General features: G+C 35.8%; 1 protein-coding gene across 3 annotated transcripts in view; it reads right to left on the bottom strand.

Moving 5' to 3' along the window:
- Nucleotides 1-15,277, bottom strand: part of LUZP2 (leucine zipper protein 2) — a 447,757-nt gene that overhangs the window by 116,615 nt on the left and 315,865 nt on the right. For all 3 annotated transcript variants that reach the window (XM_033862645.2, XM_033862644.2, XM_073808718.1), the window contains exon 6: nt 6,139-6,201. In XM_033862645.2, coding sequence (XP_033718536.1) covers nt 6,139-6,201 — 63 coding nt within the window. The remainder of the gene's footprint in view (nt 1-6,138; nt 6,202-15,277) is intronic.

The raw sequence follows: 15,277 nt of genomic DNA, 5'->3' as shown, positions 1-15,277 counted from the left end.
ATTGTAAATATTTATGCACCCAACATAGGAGCACCTCAATACATAAGGCAAATACTAACAGCCATAAAAGCATAAATCGACAGTAACACATTCACAGTAGGGGACTTTAACACCCCACTTTCACCAATGGACAGATCATCCAAAATGAAAATAAATAAGGAAACACAAGCTTTAAATGATACATTAAACAAGATGGACTTAATAGATATTTGTAGGACATTCCATCTAAAAACAACAGAATACACGTTTTTCTCAACTGCTCATGGAATAGTCTCCAGGATACATCATATCTTGGGTCACAAATCAAGCCTTGGTAAATTTAAGAAAATTGAAATTGTATCAAGTATCTTTTCCGACCACAATGCTATGAGACTAGATATCAGTTACAGGAAAAGATCTGTAAAAAATATAAACACATGGAGGCTGAACCATACATTACTAAATAACCAAGAGATCAGTGAAGAAATCAAAGATGCAATCAAAAGATACCTAGAAACCAATGACAATGAAAACACGACAACCCAAAACCTATGGGATGCAGCAAAAGCAATTCTAAGAGGGAAGTTTATAGCAATACAATCCTACCTTCAGAAACAAGAAACATCTCAAATAAACACCCTAACCTTACACCTAAAGGAATTAGAGAAAGAGGAACAAGAAAACCCCAAAGTTAGCAGAAGGAAAGAAATCATAAAGATCAGATCAGAAATAAATGAAAAAGAAATGAAGGAAACGATAGCAAAGATGAATAAAACTAAAAGCTGGTTCTTTGAGAAGAGAAACAAAATTGATAAACCATTAGCCAGACTCATCAAAAAAAAAAGGGAGAAAATTCAAATCAATGGATTTAGAAATGAAAAAGGAGAAGGAACAACTGACACTGCAGAAATACAAAGGATCATGAGAGATTACTAGAAGCAACTATATGCCAATAAAAAGCACAACCTGGAAGAATTGAACAAATTCTTTCAAATGCACAACCTTCCAAGACTGAACAAGGAAGTAATAGGAAATATGAACAGACAAATCACAGGAACTGAAATTGAAACTGTGATTAAAAATGTTCCAACAAACAAAAGCCCAGGACCAGATGGCTTCACAGGCGAATTCTATCAAATATTTAGAGAAGAGCTAAGCACCTATCCTTCTCAAACTCTTCCAAAATATAGCAGATGGTGGAACACTCCCAAACTCATTCTAGGAGGCCACCATCACCCTGATACCAAAACCAGACAAAGATGCCACAAAGAAAGAAAACTACAGGCCAATATCACTGATCAACATAGATGCAAAAATCCTCAACAAAATCCTAACAAACAGAATCCAACAGCAGATTAAAAGGATCATACACCATGGTCAAGTGGGTTTTATTCCAGGAATGCAAGGATTCTTCAATATATGCAAATCAATCAATGTGACACACCATATTAAAAAATTGAAGTAGAAAAACCATATGATCATCTCAATAGATGCAGAGAAAGCTTTAACAGAATTCAACACCCATTTATGATAAAAACCCTCCAGAAAGTAGGCATAGAGGGAACTTTCCTCAACATAATAAAGGCAATAAATGACAAACCCACAGCCAACATCATACTCAATGGTGAAAAACTGAAACCATTTCCAGTAAGATCAGGAACAAGACAAGGTTGCCCACTCTCACCACTATTATTCAACATACTTTTGGAATTTTATACCACAGCAGTCAGAGAAGAAAAAGAAATAAAAGGAATCCAAAGCAGAAAAGAAGAAGTAATGCTGTCACTGTTTGCAGATGACATGATACTATACATAGAGAATCCTAAAGATGCTACCGGAAAACTACTAGAGCTAATCAAAGAAATTGGTAAAGTAGCAGGATACAAAATTAATGCACAGAAATCTCTGGCATTCCTATACACTAATGATGAAAAATCTGAAAGTGAAATTAAGAAAACACTCACATTTACCATTGCAACAAAAAGAATAAAATATCTAGGAATAAACCTACTAAGGAGACAAAAGACCTGTATGCAGAAAATTATAAGACACTGATGAAAGAAATTAAAGATGATACAAATAGATGGAGAGACGTACCAATGTCTTGGATTGGAAGAATCAACATTGTGAAAATGACTATACTACCCAAGGCAATCTACTGATTCAATGCAATCCCTATCAAACTACCACTGGCATTTTTCATAGAACTAGAACAAAAAATTTTTAAATTTGTATGGAAACACAAAAGACCCATAATAGCCAAAGCAATCTTGAGAACAAAAAACGGAGCTGGAGGAATCAGGCTCCCTGACTTCAGAGTTTACTACAAAGCTACAGTAATCAAGACAGTATGGTACTGGCATAAAACAGAAAGATAGATCAATGGAACAGGAGAGAAAGCCCACAGATAAATGCAGGCCCATATGGTCATCTTATCTCGGAAAAAGGAGGCAAGAATATGCAGTGGAGAAAAGACTGCCTCTTCAATAAATGGTGCTGGGAAAACTGGACAGCTAAATGTGAAAGAATGAAATTAGAACACTCCCTAACACCATACACAAAAATAAACTGAAAATGGATTAGAGAGCTAAATGTAAGGCCAGACACTATCAAACTCTTAGAGGAAAACATAGGCAGAACACTCTATGACATGAATCACAGCAAGATCCTATTTGACCCACCTCCTATAGAAATGGAAATAAAAACAAAAATAAACAAATGGGACCTAATGAAACTTCAAAGCTTTTGCACAGCAAAGGAAACCATAAACAAGACGAAAAGACAACCCTCAGAATGGGAGAAAATATTTGCAAATGAAGCAACTGACAAAGGTTTAATCTCCAAAATTTACAAGTGGCACAGGCAGCTCAATATCAAAATAGGAAACAACCCAAGCCAAAAATGGGCAGAAGACCTAAACACATTTCTCCAAAGAAGATATACAGACTGCCAACAAACACATGAAAGAATGCTCAAGATCATTAATCATTAGAGAAATGCAAATCAAAGCTACAATGCAATATCACCTCACACCAGTCAGAATGGCCATGATCAAAAAAATCTAGAAACTATAAATGCTGGAGAGCGTGTGGAGAAAAGGGAACCCTCTTGCACTGTTGGTGAGAATGTAGATTGATAAAGCCACTATGGAGAACAGTATGGAGGTTCCTTAAAAAACTACAAATAGAACTACCATATGACCCAGCAATTCCAGTACTGGGCATATACCCTGAGAAAACCAAAATTCAAAAAGAGTCATGTACCAAAATGTTCATTGTAGCTCTGTTTACAATAGCCAGGACATGCAAGCAATCTATGTGTCCATTGGCAGATGAATAGATAAAGAAGAGGTGGCACATATATATGATGGAATATTACTCAGCCATAAAAAGAAACAAAATTGAGTTATTTGTAGTGAGATGGATGGACCTAGAGTGTGTCATACAGAGTGAAGTAAGAAAGAGAAAAACAAATACCGTGTGCTAACACATATATATAGAATCTAAAAAAAAAAAAAGGTCATGAAGAACCTAGGGGCAGGACAGCAATAAAGACACAGACATAGAGAATGGACTTGAGGACATGGGGAGGGGGAAGGGTAAGCTGGGACTGAGTGAGAGAGTGGCATGGACATATATACACTACCAAATGTAAAATAGATAGCTAGTGGGAAGCAGCCGCATAGCACAGGGAGACCAGCTCGGTGCTTTGTGAACACCTACAGGGGTGGGATAGGGAGGGTAGGAGGGAGGGAGATGCAAGAGGGAAGAAGTATGGGGACATATGTATGTGTATAACTGATTCACTTTGTTATAAAGCAAAAACTAACACACCATTGTAGAGCAGTTATACTCCAATAAAGATGTTAAATAAATAAAGTAGCTGGCCATAGTACCTAATAACTACAGGATCCTCATGGGATTATTATATCCTAGTAAACAGTACTGGTACAAAACTCCTCTTTGATATGTAAAGCCCTCTCATATGTTTAAAATATTGTACTTTTCCAAGACTACATGGAATGTTTATGAGTCTTCCAGTGAATAAACTGCAACTGTGATTCAGTTTCTTATTACATTCAAAATGTTTCCAACTATGCAAGGTAGTGGATTTTGCAAAGTGGGAGACTGTGTTATGATAGTGTTATAATTACTAAATCATCATCTAATGCTGGAACCATCATCAATTAGAGTATACTCTTGTAAGTGTTGTAAATGATACACCCCTGAGAGGTTCAAACATTAGAAACACAGTTTTTCACAGATATTCCTGTCAGGAGCCAACTACATTGGCCTATTAAATCAAGAAGTTGAAATAAATAAGGAAATAGAGCAAATGAATAAATTATAATGAACATATTTTAATTTATTTTAACGTTATACATTACTGATCTATGAAAAGTCTAGGAATTCATAAATAAGAATGCAGAAATAATATGTCCTCTGAGAAATTGAGATGAGAAATATGAATCTTTTTGAATTAAGGGGCTAAAAAATATAGGTAGCTCCAGGTTGTTGTTGCTGTTTGTTTTTTCATTCTTCTGTTTGTTTATAAACACCACAGACACCTTCTCCTAGGAGACACCTCTTTTTCCTGTACATGGGTGCTGTGGGGATCTGGGAACATGTCAACCATCTCAGAATACAGCTTCAGTCCAGGTGGTTTCAAAACTCATATCCACTTGCTTACGCTCTTACAAGTAACATTCAGAAACTGCATCCTACATACGCAATATTTCTAGAAACCTAGCAAATATCAACAATATAAAGAGTTTATTTATATCCAAATAGAAAAATACAATGAAAAAACAACACTGCACAGGCTCATATCTATATGCCATTCAGTTTGATTATTCATTTATGGGGCATCAACATTTAGTTTCCATGTATTAAAAAGTTCTATTCATTTCATGTATAATATTATTGTAAAGATATTATAAATGGATTATTATATTGCATGTTGACTCTAACTCCAGCACTCATAATAATGATTTTTTTTTTTTTTTTTGCGGTACGCGGGCCTCTCACTGTTGTGGCCTCTCCCGTTGCGGAGCACAGGCTCCGGACGCACAGGCTCAGCGGCCATGGCTCACGGGCCTAGCCGCTCCGCGGCGTGAGGGATCTTCCCGGACCGGGGCACGAACACGTGTCCCCTGCGTCGGCAGGCAGACTCTCAACCACTGCGCCACCAGGGAAGCCCAGGAAAAGGCTTTTTGAATGAGAGGCGGCTCCATATTTAGGAGATGGTAGAAGTAGTTCACCAGCACTGTACCTTGCTTCTAGTCTGCTAAGGGAAAAGGGGTAAACTTGTGTAAGACACTGTTCTTGTTCTAACTAAACCTCTTTCCTTTCCCCTTCCTTCACAGGCATCAGGTCTTCATTGAGGTTTGAAGGCTAACACGCCTGTTCCTTATCATTCACAGGCTTTTCCACTAAAAAAAATTTGCACGACTAATCTTTTCTTTGTGTATGCTTCTTTGAGGCTCCAGCTAATACACTGAATGCTGTCTCCTCGCCTTGAGGTATAAAGAATCACTTACTATGGCACTATTTCTACTATGTCTTTACTATTACTAAGAATTGTTGACTATGAGCTATATTTCTACAACATTAAATAAAGTACAGATTGATTTGGAAGATCAAGAGGACAAAAAATTGATTTTAATTAAACCTGGACTAAACAGAATGACTTTTTTCCCCCTGAGAAATGTATGAGATGATATTCTTGTCCAGCAAATAGAACCAATGACTCTATTTGTTTCTTAAGTTTTATGGTCAGTCCTAGATCCTCATTTTGACACTTGATTGTCACTGCAAAACTGTGTAGACATCACATAGAAGGTACCAAAAGTGAAAATTTCATGGCCTTCCAGGTGTTTGCTAGTGAGGAAATCCTGATAATCCAGTTAAGGAAGGAATCCAGAATATCATTTAGGAAAGTGACACTTAACTGGCTTAAAATTTTTCTTTTTCGTTTTGGAGATGAACTGTCAAAACATCCAAAAATACCTAGAAGTTTAAAATGTGTTTTTATTTTCTTATTCCAATGTTTGCATTTATGTTTTAGGGGAAAACCGTCACCAGATATCTGGGTTTAACAAAAAAAATTGGCACTAATATTGTTTCTATTCAGTTGAAACTATAAGAAGTGAAAACTTACCTCTTCTGCATGTATTCCACATAGCTTGTTTCCTGACAAGAGTTTGTGTTTCAAGCTTTTATTCTGAAGAAAGAAACATAGTTTTATTGCTAAGAAGTTATAAAATATTAAAAATTTCCTTAAATATGTCAGCAGTATTTCTCTATGTCTTGTTCACAGATAAGTCCTTCATGATATGAGATGTAGTGGATTTGCAATAAATTGAGTTGAATCTGTAATGTAAAAGAATGTTTCCTTTATTTAATAAAAAATCTGACATATTAGCATTAACACATTTATTAGAAAATATGGAACTTTCTTTGGTCTTACATTTAACTCTGTTTTATTATATTCATGTATGTTGTCTTATAAAATAATTTTAGTTTCAAATGTGTAGTTGGTACTAGTTTCTTAAAGCACCCTCTAAAGAGCAAACATTTATTTCTACCATCATCTGGATGCTGGTCACCTTGGAATCTAGTCTAATATAGTCACAGACACTCTAGGGTCTGAATTTCCTTTAAATGTTATGGGTTTAGAGTCCACTTATATTCCTGACACCTGTGCATTGCACTCAAAGTGCTTCTTGATGCTCAGAAACTATTTCTTCTTCCAGGCCTCAAAAGTGTACTCTATTTGCTGGACTTTCATAGAAAGAATGTTACTTGTTACTTTAGAAATGGAAGCAAAGTGTTAGCCATCTGAATCTAAACCCTTACAGTGAGTCAATTATATATCCCTCATTACACTCAGGCTTTTCTTTGTCCCATAACTGAGTACCTACTCTTCTTTTAGACAGGCAGGCTAAAGGAGAGCAGAAAACTTTGTAAAACCCACAGGATTTAGACTTTGTACTGTCTCTACAGGAGCAAACAATGTAATGGAAAGTACATCTCATATATAATGGCTCTAAAGAGAGTCAATTTGATGAGCATCATAAGCAAATTGAATTAAATTTATGCAGCGTGAATGAATAACTGAATGAATGAATACATCAAATTTAAGACTTCTTCTTCATCAGTACCTTTTTTTTTTTTTTTTTTTTAGGTTCCGTATACATGCGTTAGCATACGGTATTTGTTGATCTCTTTCTGACTTACTGCACTGTTACTGATGAACCTAGTGGCAGGACAGGAGTAAAGACATAGACATAGATAATGGACTTGAGGACACAGAGGGGAGGGAGAAGCTGGGGCGAAGTGAGAGTAGCATCGACATATATACACTACCAAATGTAAAATAGCTAATGGGAAGCAGCAGCATAGCACAGGGAGATCAGCTCAGTGCTTTGCAACGACTTAGAGGGGTGGGATAGGGAGGGTGGGAGGGAGGCTCAAGAGGGAGGGGTTATGGGATGTATGTATGCATATGGCTGATTCACTTTGTTGTGTGGCAGAGGCTAGTGTAGTATTGTGAAGCAGTTATACTTCAATAAAGATACATTAAAAATAAATAAATAAAATGTACAAAAAAAAAAAGACTTCTTCACACACAATTCTCACCTGATTATGCACACCATTTCTTATTTTATTTTCCTGTCATGCAGACAGTGGGTACAGCTGCCTCAGTTTGAAAGAATCCTTTGTCTAACTTTTCCTCCTTAGCTAAGAGTTGAAATTGTAAAAAACTTACTTAGAATTTTAATACCTTGAAATGTTTTACACAAATGAGGAGTTATCTTGATTCACTTAGCAATGTTATTTTTGCAAATATTTGTACTCATTATACAACAAAACACAAGATTAAGGTTTTTAAAGAGTATTTAATGTACAGTATTCCTGTATTTAAAAGCTCATAAACTATAATAACGAGATACATATTGATGTTCTAACTCTGCAGTGTTGCTCAGTCTGTAGGTTAAAAAAAATACCCTAAGTTTCCTTCTGTACATGTCTATTTATGATATTTTCGACATGTGTAATCTTAATATTTTTTCTATTGAAATTGTCTATTTTTCTTTTTTGATTTCTCTTATTGTTTTTGTACATAAGGGATATATCTTTACTATCTCTAGAGATCTGTTATTCACTTTGATTTTCATCATTTTTATGGTTATAGTTTTTTAGTGGAAAGATGGGTGAAATTCAAATAAGGTCTATAGTTTGTTTACTAATATTGTATTAATGTTAATTTTCTGGCTTAATAATTGTAGTATCATTGTATGATGTTACATTAGAGGTTTGGGGTAAAGGTACATGAGAACATTCTGTATTAATTTGCTACTCCAATGTTTGTAATGTCTTTTTGGATCTGACAGTTAAAGCACAAGCAAAAAAATAGCAAGTGGGACTGCATCAAACTAAATAACTTCTGCATAGCAAAAGAAACCATCAACAAGTAAAAAGAAAACCTACGAAATGGTGAAAAAAAAAAGTTGCAAACCATATATTTGATGATAAGGGGTTAATATCTAAAACATGTAAAGAACTCATATAACTCAATAGCAAAAAAAATAATAATAACCTAATTAAAAAATGGACAAAGGACCTGAATAGACATTTCTCCAAAGAAGATATAGAAAAGGTCAACAGGTACATGAAAAAATCCTCAACATCACTAGTCATTAGGGAAAAGCAGATTGAAATGATAAAATATCACTTCATGCCTGTTAGAATGGCCATCATCAAAAAGACAAGAGATAAATGCTGGCATGAATGCAGAGAAAAGGGAATCTTTGTGCACTTCTGGTGGAATTGTAAATTGCTACAGCCACTATGAAAACAGTATGGAGGATACTCAAAAAATTAAAAATAGAACTACCATAAGATCCAGCAATTCCACTTCTTGGAGTATAACCAAAGAAAAAGAAAACATTAACTTGAAGAGATATCTGTACAGCCCCCCCGCCCCACCCTGTGTTCATAGCAGCAATATTTACAGTAGCCAAGACATGGAAACAACCTAAGTGTCCACTGATGGATGAATGAACAGAGACGCTGTGATATATATGTAGGTAAAACAGCCATTAAAATGAGGAAATACTACCATTAGTAACAACATGGATGAAATCTGAAGGAAGATAAGTCAGATAGAGAAACTAAATAAAAAGAACCAAACTCACAGACTTATGATTACCAAGGTGAAGGGTACAAGGAGGGGTAATTGGAGGAAGGTGGTCAAGAGGTACAAATTTCCAGTTATAAGATAAATATGTTCTAGGGACGTAATGTCCAGGATGATAACTATAGCTAACACTGATGTATGATATATAGAAAAACTGTTAAGAGAGAAAATCCTAAGAGCTCTGATCACAAGGAAAATATTTTTCCTTCTTTCTTTCTTTGCTTTTTACTGTATCTATATGAGAAGATGGATGGGCTACACCTACCATGGTCATCATTTCACAATATATGTAAATCAAACCATCATGATATACGCCTTAAATTATACAGTGATGTATGTCAATTATTTCTCAATAAAACTGGGAGCAGTTATCTCAAAATAGAAAGTTAAAATAGCTAAAAAATAAAATTAAGATAAATAAATAAAATTGAGACAAGATTAGTGAAGTACATCTAATATGAGGCCTTATGTGTTAACACAAACCATCCATACATGAGTAAATTTATTAGAAATGATAATAAAGTTAATAACATATCTCAGAATTGGTGTATGTAATCTATACCACTTAAAATTTGCATCTTCAGTTAAAAGTTTTTATTCCCTTTTTTCTTTTTCCTTCTTTCTTCCTTCCTTTCTTTATTTTTCTTTCTTTCTTTTCCTTTTGTTCATTCTGTTCAATGCTGAAGTGATAGATAAAGCAGTGAATATTTCTCTTCAAATATGTGTGATAGACTTGGACCATGCAACTGGATTAGCACAAGGAAGATTGTCCTGCATGGATATCCTGTGGCCACAACAAAAATGAGCAGTGATTATGTTGTGTGTCCACAGTCTGCTGTGGCAGTTGATAATTCTGGGCAACTGTGTAAACAATATGTTTCCATTAAGATAAATGTCATTTCCAGAGCTTAAGAATTAGACTATTTCACTATTTTGAAATAAATCCAGAAATGAGGATAATTAACTATAATCACCCATAATGGGGCCAATTGTCGGATACAAGGAAGACTTATCAAGGCCCTTATTGAGACAGTTCTTAGCTGGCATGTTTTTCAGAAACATGGATGGCACAGAACATTGGAGAGGGAATGCTGATTCTCAGACAATTCACTGATTTAACCTTTCTACTCAACGTTAGTGATCATATTCTTCTTTAATCCCAGAAAGAATTGACTTGTTATCATTTAGGCATTAAGATCATAGTCTTGGGCTTCCCTGGTGGCGCAGTTGTTGGGAGTCCGCCTGCCGATGCAGGGGACGCGAGTTCGTGCCCCAGTCCGGGAAGATCCCACATGCCGCGGAGCGGCTGGGCCCGTGAGCCATGGCCGCTGAGCCTGCACATCCGGAGCCTGTGCTCCGCAACGGGAGAGGCCACGGCAGTGAGAGGCCCACGTACCACAAAAAAAAAAAAAAGAAAAAAAAAAAAGAACATAGCCTTTACAGTTTAATCAGACTTGTATCATTTTATCTACCTTCTAAACAATGGATCTCATCCCTATCAAACTTAATGGTACTTTTACAAGGTCTAAAATAACAATGTACACATGTAATTATGCCCCAAATGCTAGGATCCAATAATGATTATGCCTCGCTTGAGGGGACATAAGAAAAAGTAGATTAAAAGAATTATAAAACGTTTAGATGTCTGTTTTTCTTGCCTGTCATACTTCTACTATCCCTTCTTCTAATAACTGTACCTTGCTTTTTCTTGTGAAAAATATTTTTCCATGCTAATTCCACATGGCTTGTGTGACACTAACTTTACCCACTCTATCAAGGCAAAGGATGAAACTCAAGCTCAGCCAATCAGAGGCTTGATCCAGAGTTGGTAAAGTTAACATAAAAGTTGCTGGTGAGACTCAAATATAAAACTCTCATTTTCAAGAATTATTGAGGAAAATGTGCCAAGGGTCATCACTATGTCAGAACTCACCTGAGACTGAATATAACATAGAAAAAGAACACACGAGTATAGAGAAATACTGAATTCTACTGATGTTCTTGGTCCTTCTCCCCTGTTCTACACTTGCCTGAAGCTAGTGTGTATACACCTGGATTTTTCAGCTACATGCTTCTAGCACCAGCTGCTCTGTTCTCTTGACACCATACTTAAATCTTTTTTTCCACCTATCCCTACATAATCGTTAATTCTCTCACTGCCCTAAAATTCAGAGTAGCCACTCCCTCCAACAAAAAAAAACAAACATCCAAGCTTATATCTAATGCTCATGCTTATCAGGATGTGGGCAGAGAATATATCCACCTATTTTGGCTTCTCTAAATAAAAGGCAGGCTCTGCTTACTACCCACTAAAGGAATGTCTCTCAGTTGGATTCTGTACAAATTTGGGGTGGCTTAAAACAAATGTCCCTACAGCCTTCTTAGGAACCCAGCTTCTTGGGAATCTACCTAAAATGCCATTTAATATCTCCCCTTATCTCTATGATAAAACTCAAACTCAAATCTGATAGTAACAAAATATTTTTAATAGTTAGATCTGCTAATCTATCTTTGATTTTTGCCTGGGAACTTAAAACATCACATTTTCAGTATAGCTTACTTGGTAGCTCAAACCCAACAGACATTCTGGGTTCCAAAACAGAAAGAGATATAAATCTCTATAATCTTGCAATACGTAAATGTAAAAATTCCAAAATTACTAGGAGTTTCCATTTTACATTGTTCTTTCAAATGAAATTAGGTATTAATCAGGATTTTTGCTTGCAAATAATAGAAACCAATAATGGCTAAATCAAGCAAAGCATGAATTTATTGTGAAGATTTCATGTAGGATAAAGAGAAAACTTGGGGAATAAGGTTCAGAAAATAGGCAAGAACCAAGTAGGAGGAGGTATCCATAAGACAGGAATAGTTACTGTGACAGTTGAATGAGAGGCTGTAAATCAGTGTACTTAATTACAAGGTGGGTTGATGAGGTCTCAATGAATTTTCATGGTAAAAGTCAAAATCTGGGGACACTTAGGATTGTCAAATATAATAAATAATGTAAATGTGTTTGTCACATTATTTTCTGGACTTAAATAAAATATACGACTGCTGCCAGGCAGCTGAAAACATGTGTTAATGTCTCCAAAGTGAAATTAAGTATAAACCAAAAGTAAAAACACCTGCAAGTGGTATTCAAAATAAAACCAGAGATTTCTGCGTCTCACTGCAGGAAGCATCTCCTATTTTAAAACTTCCTAAAACTGTGCATAAACCACTATATATGAATGCTTCAGAGCCACATTTGTTTCAATTTAAATGTGTTTTTAAAATGCCTGAAAAATGGACATGTCCTTTCAAATACGGTTGCAACTGGAAAACTTATAACCCATATAAAGAAAAGCAATAGAGTTTAGGGGTAAGATGTGACTTAAATACTTTGCTTCTAAAATATTGGCAGATGTTATAATATTTTATAAATTCCCTAACAGTCTCCTTCTGAGAACAGCTCAGGAAATGGATGGGTTACTGGACTGAAATCTAAACAATGAATGCGTATTTCATCAATTCTTGGGATGCACAATTTTTTCTCTTTTTAATGTTTCTAAAATCAGGACGTGATCTACAACATTATGCACTTTTCATTTAGTATTTATGGTTCCCTCTACCCCAAGATGTTGTTAAGTCACAATCCACTTTAACGATTGATGACTCCTTAAAATTTAAAGATTATTTCTGTTTTAAAATAAGGGGTGAAGAGATCAATAAAGGGGAGAAACACTCAGCTGCATAGGAACTAGGGAAAATAAGAAATTTGTATAAGGTCTTTTTATTTATTCTAAGCCACACAGAAGGAAAAAGTAGAATTTCAAAATGGATAAAGATAAAATTGTCTATAAAATAGTTTCAAGTCGATAATGGAGAAAAAGGCCAAAGGGAATCAGCCACCTATATATATTAAAATAAAAATACAGAGCTTTAGGCCTTTGGTCAAAAAAAAACCCTTAGATATTCTCTTTTAAATTATAGTAAAATATAATATAGGCAGCAAGAAAGATACTTCGTTGAAAACCAAATATTTACACTACTTTTTAAAAATCATTCCTTTGTTTAAATATAATGTTATGATTTAAAATCTATATGTGGACTCGTTTCTACTTTAATTAAGATTTACATTTTTACAGAAAGATTTAGAATTGAGTAGACATGAGTGATAGGATCATCCTAGAAACACTTAAAACCACCCTACAGCCATGAAATTATCCAAGTGATGGCAGATACCCCAGACGAGTGTTGGCGTTGCCAACGTGAATTCTAAATTTGTTGCAGGTGTAACAAAAGTTTTACAAGTGCTCAAAGATTTCCTCATTGAGGTTATCTCAGGAACAGGTTGAGACACTGAACTCGGCTCTAATTCATTAGAAAATTTAAGAGTGATTCATGAGAGTTTTATTCTTAGCACAAAACTAGCTCTAATATCTAGTGTAAGTCCTTTAACCCCTAGACACTCAGTGTCAACATGTGTGAAATAATGAAGAATATCTCAGATTTCTTGCAGCTTCAGGACTATTGAGAGGGGACATGAGGGACGTGAGATGATGATTTTTTCTGATGTCAGTTAAAATATAGTTATAATACAGTCCAATTTACCAAGTATAGTAATTATTCTCTGTGCCAGTCAGCACAGAGAATATCCCATACCTACAAGAGCCCTTTTCAAATAGTATGGATATAATATGGCACAGTGGCTGGGCTCTTAGGACAGAACAACTGTATTGAAATCCCACTTTTTCATAAGCTCTGTGATTTTTGATGCATCTCGTAACCTCTGGTGCCTCTGTTTTTCCACTCATAAAATGAGGTAACTATCATGACAAATGGGGTGGTTGTATTAAGTGAGACGATATAAACAAAACATTTATAACATGACTGTCACATGGTAAGTGCTCAATAAATATTAGCTCTTATTATTTCAATAAAATTCAGTTTGTCTTGCAAAAATAGAGAATACTCTTTTTGATGATTATGACAGCATTCCAAGAAGATTCAGAGTTTTGGCATCTCAATTTTTATATATACTATTATTTTAGAAGATGACAGATAAGATTCTAGCTATTGAGCCCTCTAATTTCTCATACAGATAAAAGTTTATTGTGGAAGTCACTGCTCTCAGTAGTATTTCTCTTTATGTCTGATTTGGTCTTCCTGTAAAATAGACAATTCTCTTGGAAATAGAACCTGCTTCTGCTGTCATTAAAACCCCCTTCCCTTATCAGAGAGCTCTCATTCTAACGGGTTAAAAATTTTTGCTAAATATATGAAATGCCATTCATTCCAGAAATAACTTCATGAAAGAAAGCATTAATATTCTTTTTTTGTTTTTAATAAATGTATTTATTTTTGGCTGCATTGGGTCTTCGTTGCTGCACGCGGGCTTTCTCTAGTTGTGGCGAGCGGGGGCTACTCTTTGCTGTGGTGCACAGGCTTCTCATTGTGGTGGCTTCTCCTGCTGCGGAGCACAGGCTCTAGGCATGGGCTTCAGTAGCTGTGGCATGCGGGCTAAGTACTTGTGGCTCACGGGCTCTAGAGTGCAGGCTCAGTAGTTGTGGCGCACTGGCTCTGTGGCACGTGGGATCTTCCCGGACCAGGGCTTGAGCCCATGTCCCCTGCATTGGCAGGCGGATTCTTAATCACTGCACCACCAGGGAAGCCCAGCATTAATATTCTTGTCAAGTTATACAAACTTTTTATGTACTAGTAATGGAGCTAAAACAATCCCTCTCTTCAAGGAGTTCACAATCCATGAAGGAGTCTGGCAGTGGCACTCAAAGTCTCTAGAGAGGCACCTACTCAGGGAATGATATTGAACTATCTTTAGAAGTGTAAAGGAGCAGCCAAATAATAAGAAATGGCAAAAGAGAGAGAATAGTATGTGTGCTAGACCACAGGATGCTCAAAAGAGTTGAGAGATAAGATGGGAGAGGAGCTTTGGGGTTAGTCAAACAGGGCCCTGTATGCCATTGAAGCCATGGCACTGAATGTTTAGCATGAAAGTCACATGATCAGATTTACTCTTTAGAAAAATAAAGTAGGAAGAATTTGGGATTTCAAATTCAGTAACATCTAAAGATTGTCACCATATAGGTTTACT

This window comes from Tursiops truncatus, chromosome 8 (assembly GCF_011762595.2).
Source record: "Tursiops truncatus isolate mTurTru1 chromosome 8, mTurTru1.mat.Y, whole genome shotgun sequence".
In the NCBI taxonomy this organism is placed as follows: domain Eukaryota; kingdom Metazoa; phylum Chordata; class Mammalia; order Artiodactyla; family Delphinidae; genus Tursiops; species Tursiops truncatus.
Note: the sequence above shows the minus strand (reverse complement) of the source record. Positions and strands in the feature narration are given on the sequence as shown.